The 13,421-nt window shown below is 39.4% G+C and overlaps 1 protein-coding gene across 2 annotated transcripts in view; it reads left to right on the plus strand.

Moving 5' to 3' along the window:
* LOC116036449 (E3 ubiquitin-protein ligase TRIM21-like) overlaps positions 1–12,472 on the plus strand; it is a 139,818-nt gene extending 127,346 nt beyond the window's left edge. The window contains exons 2-3 of one of the 2 annotated variants that reach the window (XM_036000151.1): positions 10,764–11,098; positions 11,357–12,469. In XM_036000151.1, coding sequence (XP_035856044.1) covers positions 10,766–11,098; positions 11,357–12,412 — 1,389 coding nt within the window. In that variant the 5' untranslated portion in view covers positions 10,764–10,765 and the 3' untranslated portion in view covers positions 12,413–12,469. Of the gene's footprint in view, positions 1–10,763 lie in introns of both variants that reach the window. The other variant, XM_036000150.1, reaches the window with a different exon arrangement.
* Positions 12,473–13,421: the final 949 nt, after the last annotated feature.

Genomic DNA, 13,421 nt, shown 5'->3' on the forward strand with positions numbered 1-13,421 from the left:
AATAGCTGGGCTGGAGTGAGTTTTGTATTTCCAAGCGTTTTTTTCTATGAATTTTGAAATCCAAGCACCAAAGCTTGATCCCCTAAAATCCACAAACCTCATCCCAGCACAGATCATTTTGACCAGACACCAGAATTTTTTTCAGAAGGTTTTGTTGTGCCAACTGCTTTTACTCACTTCTGTGACACTAAACGTTCTGCTTTCCATCAGCAGGTCCTTCTCTATTGGAAGTTCATCTACAAACATAATTTTACACCTCATAATATCCCAGTTTGGAATAATAATGATAAGCAGAAAATCTGTGTACATGGGTGAATGGAAATCAAGGGATTCTCATTTTATGGACGAGAAAAATCAACTTCAATAGCCGAGAACTCTAGACGCACCCTAGCAGCAGCAAATGTAATTTGCAGCCAGCGTCAGTCTAGCAACTCTCTGTTGGCTTGCGAGCTGGAAAAACCAAATTCTGGTCAGGCCAATGACGTCGTGTATAGAGTCGGTGGGCGGGCTTAACGTAAAGATGGCAGAGTTGCGACGGTTCCACGTGAATTCCCTGCTACTTGAAAAGATGGCTGCTGCTGCTGCTGGTGAACAGCGGTCTTTTGAATCGGCTTTGGCCGCGACTCTGGAAGACTTGGAGTTAAGTATTGAAGTAATTCTTAAAAAAGGAAGATGTGTTCGGAGTTTTGCCGACCGGATAGGGCAAAAGTTTAATCTATCAACTAGCGTTGCTCTGGTTGGCAATGAGTGCAGAGGGAATTTGAAAGACAACCGTTTATCCCTCCCTTCGGATTGAGCCCTGCCAATGGTGAATTCCCAGACACAACATCTTGATGTGGGTCTGGCTTGTCAGGCTACAACTTAAATGCAATGTCAAGTGTTATGATAGATGGTTGAAAGCTATACCAAGTGTTTCTAAAATCAATGGTGAGAGAAGACATTAGGTACTCCAAAGTTTCTCCTGGTCTGAGGCAGCTCTGCATCGAAGGAATTGATTTCTGTGACTATAAGTGTACCAACAAAGTTATTAGAAATATTCTATTAAAGGAATATTATCCTAATCCAGTAAGAAGAAAATATATGTTGAAAGAATTTGGTGATGGAGAGGTTAAGAAAATAAGGAAAAGTTATATCTCATTTCTTCTCCTTCCGAAGGTAAAAGAGGTCAACTGTAAAATTTTAAATGAAATCTACCCAACAAACGATTTCTTAAGACTGAGATTCAATTTTGATACAGATAACTGTGTTTTTTGTGAAAAGGAAATTGAGAATCTAGAACATGTATTTTTTCTGTGTGAGTCAGTGCAATCCTTCTGGAAAGATGTGCAGAGCTGGTTACAGACCAGGGAAATTGAGAAGCCACCTCTGACAGTGAAGAATATAAAGTTTGGTGTTTTTGTTGAAGATAAGAAGGTAGATTTTGTTCTCAACAATTTGGTGCTTTTAGGAAAACATTTTATACATAAATGTAGATATTTTAAGATCAAACCCTAAACAGAAGTGGCAGGGACACTTCCATTTTGTAGGCAGCAACCATTGACTGTATATATCAATATATATACAGTCTATATATTAATATATACACAGTCTATGGCAGCAACCTAAGGAAAACAAGCATACCCAACAACACGGTGCAGGAAGAAGATAACTAGCTAGTCTACTCGGAACATATTTGGTTTCTGTTTGACAAACTAAGTTAGCAGACAGTTAGCAATGGACTCCACATGACAATATTCACAACTTGGATTCATTTTTTTGATTCTTTTGATCGATGGACACTGACGGACTAGTGGAATATAAATAAGTGAGGAATGGACCTATATTCAGTTTTATGACCAGCTCACAGGTAAGGAATTGTCATGTTTTCTAGTCTCTTTTGTCTATTATTATCTAGTAAATCTGAATGAACCATGCTTTGGTGCTCATGATTTCCGTAAAATGAACTGAACAATTGAATTGTGGAGAAACTAACCAATCTAACGACATGTAGCATGTCCATGTTTACACAACTTTTAAACATTTGTATTTCCATGCTTAATGTGAAACGGCACCAAACTGTAGAAATGAGTCGCCGGCAACCCGTTGGCTAGGGACCAAAGGATGTGGAGGTCATAATGCAATCATTATATGCACTCAGAGAATAACTTGAGACTACATTATTTTGAAACTTGTACTGTGATTATAAAATGTCATTATTCAAATTGATGTGTAATTGTAAATCGGGCTGCTTTACTTCAAAGACATCATATCTCTTTTTGCAGACAAAAGACCCAGCTGGGACCTACACTGTTTTTCACTATAGACTATTGTCAGTCTGATGGATGTTGGCCGATTTTCACCTTCCTCAATAAGGCACAAATATTAGCTATGAAATGTCAGAGCATGTGTATGTGCATACTGGTTGTGTGCATGCATGTATGAGTGACTAGTATGGACCTTCAGGCCTGTGCTATTATTACATGTTGATGGGAATGTAAATCTATATGTAAATGTAATTCAACAGACTGGCTATCGCCATCAGTCATATTTATAACACGTAAAATACAGCAAAATTATAATAATACTCTCATGAAGACTGTGTAACATTAACATCCATCTTTTCTTCCCTTCCATATCACGAGAATAATTGTGAACTCTGTTTATCCACTATAGGCATCGCCATCATAATAATAGTGAGTGAATGGCGTTATGATAGGGAATCAGAGGGTGAATGCCATCTGTTTCCAGAGGTTTCTCCATGCGTGTCAACACAGGAAAGGCCATCACAGAGTTGGATTGTTTCCTTTCAAAGGTTAGGCTGCACCTCATGTCTCAACACTATCACCTCTTTTAGCGCATACGTCTGACACACACACACACACACACACACACACACACACACACACACACGCACACACACACGCACGCACGCACGCACGCACACACGCACACACATGTATACACACACTTAATATACTGCATCTGTTTTGTTTTTGGGAAGTGCATATGGGGGCCCTCTGCCTCCTCTGCTCCACATATCTCTCTAAATTGGATGCAGGTTCGGGATGCCTCACTGCCTCAGTGAAATTGTGATGTGGCTGCCTGATTTTGGGTTCTATGCATTTGATGGTATTTACTATTATTATTTTAAAAAAGGTAGAGGAGACCGGCTGAATGGAGGCATCTGGTTCAGTGGTTCATCTCTGAGCGTCCAGACCACTGGCGTGTTGAAGATGGATGGAGTGTCCTGGACAGGGATTTAAAGTCCGCTCATTTCCAATCACACATTCCAGAGGGAGGGTTCTGCCTGATGAATGATCTTTATTGAGGAGAAGGAGTTAAAAGAAGCATGTCATTGCTCTCATTTGATGGTGTTTGTATGTGCCATGGTGGCTCCTACTTTCATTTAGCGCCAGACGCTGCAGCCAACACTTTCGATGGAGTGGTTTATCAAAACAGGATTCTCGTCAGCTGCTCTGGTGTATTGGCAATATTCTGCAACTGATCGTCATTTGTGTACAAATGTATTTCTCAGAAGACAAGAATGCACCAAATGTGTCCTCAACACCACTATTGCTTGGATTTAGGCTAGTCCGTTTGACGAAACACACATGACAGGATTTTACAGAAACTGTACTAAAATGCAGAACACATTGTTTGCTTTGGTAAATCTTGACCTAGGTGCATCTTGAGAAATGACAAAACAAGTTTTTCTTAGTACAGTTGAAACAATTAGTCGATTCATCTATTATCATTAATCGGCCATTATTTCAATTGGTTTAACTGGTTTCATCTTCTCAAATGTGAATATTTTCTTGGGCTTACGGATTGTTGGTGAGACCAAACAAGACATTTTTTATTTGGTGACACTCTATAGATCAAACAACCAATCGATTTATCTAAAATAAAAAAAATAGTTAGTTGCAGCCCTAGAAATAATTTGTAAGGCATGTCTAGCATCTGCTCAGATGCAGACTCCAACTGTAACTGGTTGCATTAACTTGTTTCAGTTCTGTAACATGAGTTCTGTTGAAAAAAAGAAAAATCTGCTTCCTCTTCTGCTGTTGGTGCAGGCTTCCTTGTTACTGTATCTATGTAAATACAACCAGCCAGCCTGTATCAAAGCAGCCAGGCAGGAGGAATTCCCTCTAAAAAAAAGACTCGCCCTGGATCAGCGCTTCTGAACAAAAATGGCTCCCATGCATCACCCATATGGGGCCCTCTGTGCTGGAGTCATTCACATAAACCGGATGTACAGCATTTGTAAACCTAAAGCCTCGCAAATAGTGTTTTTCTTTCACTGCATCACACAGACTCTGTTGAATCACTGCTGTGGAAGTTTGAATTTTTTCAATCACATTGGTGTTATATTATCATTAATTCATAGATATTACAGCATCAAATAGCTTTGCAGGATAAGAAACTGTATGGTGTATTAGAGAGATTCAGTAGATTCTGGAGTTAATATGCTAAGTAGAGCATGTACTAATCAGTGACAAATCTCATGCAGGAAGAAACAAATGACAAAACACAGCCGGAGGGGAACGAGGACTTGTCACAGGGGCGTAGCCTAAAATTCTGTGCCATGTAACAGAATATTTCTTCTTTTCTTTTTCTTCAAATATTGATTATTTTTTTTCTATTGAGCCCTTTTCAGACATGCCATAGGTAACATTGCTTGGCCCCTAGAATTGACACCATCTTTTACACCACCAGCTTTGACACTGACTTAACATAGAATAATGGAAAAGCATATTCGCATGCTGCTGTTTTTTTATTTTTTTTATTTTATTTTTTTACAATGTTAGATAGTATAAAGTACATAGCTGACAGGAAATTACATTACAAATGCACAGTCAGTGTCTTAGACCAATGGTTCCCAACCTGGGGGTCAGGACCCCAGAAAGGGTCCCAAGAAAAATCTGAGGGGTCACTAGTTAATGAAGTTATAGGAAATAAAAAATGACTCCTGTTAAAACAAAATGTCTTTAATGTATGGTAGCTTGTTTTCTTCTTCTTGTGACTTACTGGATATTTGCAACCACATTTTGGATGAAATCCATTAAGAAACAGTTTTTGGATTTGGATTAATCAGATATGTCCTTTTTTCTGTCTAATCCAAAAACACCTGACAAATCAAAGTACTTCATCACATTGATGCAAAAATAATATAAAAATCCAATGTTATTATTATGTATTAAATAGTCCTGTCTATTGATTTGCAAAACTGCCCACAACGGCTTGACAGTTGGAAGGTTTATATTGTCTGATGGCATTTATCATCGTATCGCCCAACCCTAGGCTACTTCAAATTAAGCACTTTAAGAGGAAAAATCACTCTTTGCTTGAACTGCTTTCAACTCCACATTGTGTCCACATTGAGGCCGTGTCCACCTGTGATGAGGGGCCACAGGTGCCTCATTTTAAGGGATCACAAGCCAAAACAGTTGGAAACCATCGTTTTAGAGCCCTAGGAAACCAGGATGCCCCAGGGTTAATGTACTTTGTGGTCCATTTGTATTTGGTCAGTAGATTTTAGACTTGCTTAAAATCTCCTGTTGTTGTCTGACAGCACACACACACACACACACACACACACACACACACACACACACACACACACACACACACACACACACACACACACACTCCAAGACTCCAAGAAACACTTGTGAACCTCTGTGATCAACAGTCTGTCAGTGCTTTCAGCAGGAAAAGACTAGAACAAGAACAAGCCTGACAACACCTTTTCAGACCGGACCAAGTGACTTGTGTCTATGGGGATTACATTTGTTAACAGAAGCTCTATGCACTCACTCACTCACTCACACACACACACACACACACACACACACACACACACTCAAAAAGTCCCACATACACACTGCACATCGCCACACATTGCCACAACACCTCTTTCTCAGCTGTGGGTATAAAACACATTGACAGGAGCCTTGTCCTCTCTTGTCGAATCGTCACGCTGAAATGTTTACCTTTACATACAAATGGCCTGGTGTCATGTTGTGTCACATAATGTTTCATGGACAAATAATGTGTCCCATTTCTCAATCCGCCCTGCAGCCCTTAAGCCCCCTTCTAGCCTCTATAGTCACAGCAACACCCAGGCACTATAGCTGCAAAAAAGGAACCTAGTGTCACCACAGTGAAGTGCCACTCTGAATTAAATCCCAGGGATATAGAGGTAAGCTCAATCAGCATTGCGGCTCTGTGTTTTGGGGAAAGCGATCGCAAACACATGAGCACCAATGACAAGTTGTTATCAAAGTTTTTTAATGGATGTTTCTCTGTCTTAAATGTTAGACAAAGTTGGATAAAAAGTAGTATTATAACATCCCCTTAGGAGTACTGTTTAAGTCCATGGATTGCTTCAAGTATAAGAGTGAGGAACATTAAAACATTGAGTTGGACCTTCTGGGTATGAAGTAAAGGTATATTCATGTAGTATGTTTCAAAACAAAATGTACAAAGTGCTTCATGAAAAAGCATTTATAGCACAGTATATGAAGCAGACATGATAGCAGCAAACACAAGAACCACAAAAAAGATTGAGCAAAAGCTGTGGCTTTGAAATAAAATCTTATACTTAACATTTGCTAAGAAATAAGAATAGACAAATTTACAACCAGTATGTCAGTTGTATGTTAAATAGGATCATGAGCAGTGGTGAAGATTACTTACTATACTTAAGCAGCCTACAATTTTGAGGTACTTTTACTTGAGTACTAAAATGTCTGCTCCGCTACAATTCAAAAGTAAATATTGAACTTTTTAGGCTATATTTACAGTATCTGACAGATAACCCCTTTGCTTATTAAAAAGGGTTTGCATACAAAACATATGAGTTTATAAAAAACGATTAGATTGAACCCAACAGTATTAGGTATAATAGTATGTCCACTTTGAAGCAACATCACATGCTGCTAATGTTAATGCAGCAGTAATAATCCAATAATGTGTTGTTTATAATAACACATATACTGATATAATAAATAACACAACATAATGAAATGGGCCGTTCTACATAGGCTATAAGTGCATTTATTTCTAATAAAGTGCTGATTAAACTTAATGTAGGGTTTTAAGGGCAGTACTTTTACTTGTAATGGAAATATTTTTACATTGTGCTACTGCTACTTTTGCTTAAGTAAAGTTTACGAATATTTCTTCCACGACAGTTTATGAGCTTAAAAAAAACCAGACAGACCGGTCATACAGATGTAATTCTTCATTAACACGGAAATCATTGTTTCTCTTCAACACAATGAACTCAGGTCTTTCAGTTCAGTCTAAATGTAAACAGTGTGATGAAAGCCAAAAAGCACCAGAGAGACCCTGAGCCTCTCCTCATGTGTTTACGTGTTTACTTATTGTTCTAATCGTCCTTTTAGTTCTTCTTTCTCGCCCTTTAATGCGATTTTTTCCGGTTCCGCTCGGTCAGAGCACGGGTCACCGATCCAACTACTCCCCCCTCATATTAATTACATTAATTAGCACGGGGGTGAAAAACAAACAAGTGACAATTAATATCTAAACTATGGCGAATTCTTTTAGGAGGTCCTGTATAGGCAAACCAAATATGGAGCGACCCCTCCCTGAGGCTGCAGGAGACAAATAAAAGGAGGTTAGAAAAAACTATTGAAGATATAAAATATAAAAAAAGTAGATATTATAATTATGTTAGGACATGGGGGTTATGTATTTGCTACAGTACAAATAATATTCGGCCTATTATCTCTCAAAATGGGCAAGTAATGTTTAAATTGATGTTTTATTGAATACATTTAAAATATAAATGTGAAATGATGAATTATATTGTGTCTTTTTCAAATAACAATAACGACGATAATATTACACTGTCCATGGGAAATATTATTAATATTATTTTTTTCTTAAAAGCATGACTGTGTTATATTTCTAGATTTCGTGTTGTTTATTTAAAAAAAAAAACTGTCCAGTATTCACATTTACACCACTTAATTATGGTAAAGCTCAATCCAAATATGCTTTATTAATCTTATTTCCCTCAAATTGTGTCAGTCTGAAATATTAATTTATTAATGTCGTCTTCCTTTTCCTGTCCCCCATTAAGCTTGGCAAAAATAACTAAAATTAAAACTTGCAGAATTTAGAATAACTAGGTTTCTTCAAATAGCTCAATAGCAGATAATTGTACAGCTCGCACGTTTAGGAAATGCACTAAATAATCCGCTGCCATGGCCATGCATGCAGATTCAACTTTTGGGCCTGTAAAAAAAGATAAGGATGAGGCAGGTCTGCCGAGGATTTAAGATCTTTTCCCAACGTTAGCTGCTGTTGAGTATAGTGTTAACTAGCTAGCGGTAGGCTAACGTTAGCTGCTGTTGAGTATAGTGTTAACTAGCTAGCGGTAGGCAACGTTAGCTGCTGTTGAGTATAGTGTTAACTAGCTAGCGGTAGGCTATCGTTAGCTGCTGTTGAGTATAGTGTTAACTAGCGTCACATGCAGCGGTGTTTGTGTTGCCTGTATCGTCTTCAGAGCATCAGAGAGAAGAGCAGACATATCAGTGGCTCCAGATTTCGGTAGCCAGGGTTGGCAGGAAGAAGATTTTTACAAGTAAATGTTCCAGTTAATGATCCAGGCAGCACATTCTCGTCTCCCTCCTTCATTTTACAGTCCAATGGAGGCTAGAACGGCTCCGGGTCAAACGTCAATATGGAATGGATTAATCTGCGTTATTTTTTTTAACGCGTTATTTTTTCTCAGATTAATTCATTGAAATGAATGCGTTATTTTGACAGCCCTAGTAAACACATAATGTAATCTGAAAACTGCTGCCCTGATTAAAAAAACAATGCAACTGATCTCAGCTGGTATTCTGTATATAATGGAGTGTAATGGGAATGTCTAAGTGACCCCAAACTTTTGACCGGTAGTGTATATTGACAATGCTTTGCTGAAGCTAAATAGTATGTCACTCCTCTTAATTCTTCAAGTTATACCACCTGTTAAAGCAACACTATGTAACTTTTAGCTGCAGCTGTAGTTCCAATGAGACAACCTGTAGGGGGACCGACGGGGGAAAAGTTACATAGTGTTGCTTTAAAATGATATGCTATGACAACCTCTATCTTACAGAGGACTTTACATCCATCAAGGCGAGGTGTAAGATTTAAGTTTTAACTTATGCCTTAGAACTTTTTCAGCTGGTGCAACCAGGGCGGTTCTACATTGAATTACACCCAGGACGAGACCCCCCTCGATATATATAGTGTATATTTATTTAAGTTCAGATAACTTATACTGTCATATTTTGTGCAGAATTGTGTTCATTGTCTTTTGAAAATTTTGGAGGTGGAGAATGTTAAAAAGTGTGTTTCCTGTTATAATAGTTAAATAACTGGATTCTCTTAAGTGTGGTTTTCAAATGTTCTAATGAAGGATTTGTGCAATTGAGAAATTCTTTCACTCTTTCACTTATGTTGTTATAATAATATATACAGTATATATACAGTATATATACAGTATATATATATATATATATATATAAATAAATGTGCCAAGAATATATATATATAATCAGATATATAAAAAATCTAACAAGAGCAGAGAACAACAATAATATAAAATATTAAGAATAATATACAAATAAAATATAGAATAAATAGGCCTATTCTAAATAGCACAAATCCTTCATCACACAAATGTAAAAACACACTAAAGAGAATCTAATTATTACATATAGCACTAAGAACAGAAAACACAAACTAAAACTAAAACCTGACCTTTCCTTGATGCTAAATCATCAATGATGTCATCTTATGAAATCTGCTCCCCTACTGAGTGATTGATATTGATGACGGCGAGGCCAGTGAGCCGTTCCTGGGACATGGTTGACCTCAGGTATGACTTGATCAACTTTATATTTGAAAAGCTCCTCTCTGCTGGAGCCACAGTGACTGGCAGAGGAAGTTCAATCCTCAGAGCAGTCCAAAAGTTGGGGTAGATCTCCGATAGATTCTTATCATGCATAAAAGTGATGAGCTCAAGGAGGCTCGTGGTCCCCCGTTACCCCCCTTGTCCGGACCGTTCCATTTGCGAGACCCAGAGGTGAACTGTCCCCCGCGCCCCCCTCCCCTTTTCCTTTCTCACACGGCTTCTGTGCACAAGTACGTCTTGCTGCAGCCTGCGGGAAGGCGGGACTTTCCCGCCTTCCCGCAGGCTGCAGCAAGATTCTCGTCTCTCAGCAAGCAGGGCGCCTGCAGCTGCAGGGGGCGCAGATTTGCCAATTCCCCACACAGTGAAATGATAGATAACAGAAAACCGCTTCGCGGCGCAGAGGATTTTTTTTTTTTTTTTAAGTTCTCGTGCAGCCCCCCATGACTCATGAAAAAAATGCCGCCCCAGGCGGCTACCCGGTTCGCCCATGCCAAAAACCGCTACTGGGTGCGCTTAAAATGTTAGTAGCGTGTAAACTCCAACCTAATTAAAGATAGGTTCAAACTAGTCTATGTTTGAACTCACACATAGGTGGTGCAACCCAGTGCAGATATTTAGTGCATTTAGCCGCTGTAAACCGGGCTGAGCCCCAAATTTTTACAATGTCTGTCTCCACCCCTGTGTGGATATATTCAGTGCTGTTTTGTCAGAGTAGCGAGCTTCACTTTGTCAGCATGATTTAAATGTTCCTTGTTGCTCACAGTTCGGTGCAAGTCAAAACACCTTTTTCTTAAATAATTAAAACTGTATTTTAATATGTTTTTCTTTTCTTTCACACTATGTGTAGATATGGCTGCTGCAAACTATCTGCCATCTGAAGATCAGTTTCTGTGCTCCATCTGTCTGGATGTGTTCACTGATCCTGTCACCACATCATGTGGTCACAACTTCTGCAAGAACTGCATCACTGAACACTGGAATACTAATGACCAGTACCTGTGTCCAATGTGTAAAACGGTTTTCAACACAAAACCTGAGCTGCTCATCAACACTTTCATCTCTGAGATGGTTGCTCAGTTCAGACAGTCAGCTCAACAGAAAGCCAGCAGCAGCAGCTCAGAGCAACAAGAGTCCAAACCAGGAGAAGTTCCCTGTGACGTCTGCACTGGAACCAAACTGAAGGCCCTGAAGTCCTGCCTGGTGTGTCTGGTCTCCTACTGTGAGACTCACCTGGAGCCTCATCTGACAACATCAGGCCTGAAAAGACATCAGCTGATCGACCCTGTGGAGAACCTGGAAGACAGGATGTGTACGAAGCACGATAAACCTCTGGAGCTGTTCTGTAAGACCGACCAGACATGTGTCTGCATGATCTGCACTGTTTTAGAGCACAAGATGCATGATGTTGTTCCTCTGAAAGAAGAATATGAAGGAAAGAAGGCAGAGCTGGGGAAGACAGAGGCTGAAATTCAGCAGATGATCCAGAAGAGACGACTGAAGATTCAGGAGATCAAACACTCAGTCGACCTCAGTGAGGAAGATGCAGACAGAGAGATAGCAGAAGGTGTTCAGGTCTTCACTTCTCTGAAGGAGTCTGTTGAGAGAGGCCTGAATGAGCTCATCAACACGATCAAAGAGAAGCAGAAAACAACAGAAAAACAGGCCGAAGCTTTCATCAAAGAGCTGGAACAGGAAATCTCTGAGCTGATGAAGAGGAGCACTGAGGTGGAGCAGGTGTTACGCTCTGAAGACCACCTCCATCTTCTCCAGAGTGTCCAGTCCCTAAACATCCAACAACCTCCACCCACCAAGGACTGGACAGAGGTCAGCGTCCGTCCATCATCATATGAGGGGACTGTGGTGAAAGCTGTGGTTCAGCTGGAGGAGACACTCAGTAAAGAGATGAAGAAGCTGCTTGAGTCTGAGCTGAAGAGGGTCCAGCAGTATGCAGTGGATGTGACTCTTGATCCTGATACAGCACATCCTAAACTCATCCTGTCTGATGATAGGAAACAAGTGAATCATGGTGATGTGAGGAAGAATCTCCCAGACAACCCAGAGAGATTTTCTTATTGTGTTAATGTTTTAGGAAAGCAGAGTTTCTCTTCAGGCAGATTTTACTTTGAGGTTCAAGTTAAAGGAAAGACTAAATGGGCTTTAGGAGTGGCCAGAGAGTCGATCAACAGGAAGGGAGAAATCACAGCGAGCCCTGAGAATGGTTACTGGACTATATGGTTGAGAAATGGAAATGAGTACAAAGCTGCTGCTGACCCTTCAGTCCTTCTCTCTCTGAAGTCTCCTCCTCAGAAGGTGGGGGTGTTTGTGGATTATGAGGAGGGTCTGGTCTCCTTTTATGACGTAGATGCTGCAGCTCTTATCTACTCCTTTACTGGCTGCTCCTTCACTGAGAAACTCTTCCCATTCTTTAGTCCCGGTCTAAATTATGGTGGTAAAAACTCTTCCCCTCTGATCATCTCTCCTGTCAGAGTAAACTAATCACTTAACTTTGATTTATTTATTTTCATTCAGGGAAAGAAATGTTAATAATTTGTTTAGATGTTATTTTCTATCTTTTTAACCCTTAGAATCAGACGCCGTCGTCGACAACGACACCTGTGATTAATATTTAGATAATTTGATAACGGTTTAATGTAGAAACTCACCGATTTTTGCTGCTAAAAGCTAACGAGTTAGCCATCACGGGCGGGTGTCTTTGGTGTCTTTGTAGCCTTTACAGAAGGTTTTCTATCCAGCCTGGAAGTTGTGCCTCTTTTCGGAGTTGTTCAGCAATAAATCCAAACGCTTATATCCAAGATTTATCCACTTGATGTCCATAATTTATCAATTTTCCGTCATATTTGCCGCTAGCTCGATGCTAGCTGCCATTTTGAATATCCCATGATGCTTTGCGAGATTGTGTTGACGTCTTTTAACCAATGGGAAGGCAGGTCCGTCAAACAAAGAGTATATCGAGAGGAAAGATAGATCGCTCCAGCGAATCCAAGCGAGAACAAAGACTATAGAGTGTAAAGATGGATCACTCCAGTCTATTACCGTTCTACAGAGAAGAATGTTATGAGATTTGGCATAAATGTCCTTTGAAGAAATGTAAATAGTTTGTCCTTTTACATGAGTTATAATGTTCAGTATGTTTATTTTTGCACTGCATGACTCCAAATATATAGGAGAACTGTTTTAGAACATTGCTGTGTGTGTGATTTCAATAAATATGACATTATTATTTGATTATTGGCATAAGTGAATGTCATGAGGGCAAAAGCGTCTGGACTTTGTTTAAAAAGATTTATATATTTAGTCAACTGTATAAGTTATACTGTTTATTTCTTCACAGTGTGACTCCTAATACATATGGGAACTGATTTAGAGGAGATTGGCTGTCTGTGATATCAATATATATCTGTGAGATTCATGTTCCTTTTTATTTATTTATTTGTCTTTAAGGTCATATAACCTTTTTTTACATTCAAGTGACCTCACTGCAGCA

Source organism: Sander lucioperca, chromosome 4 (genome assembly GCF_008315115.2).
Source record: "Sander lucioperca isolate FBNREF2018 chromosome 4, SLUC_FBN_1.2, whole genome shotgun sequence".
Lineage (NCBI taxonomy): Eukaryota > Metazoa > Chordata > Actinopteri > Perciformes > Percidae > Sander > Sander lucioperca.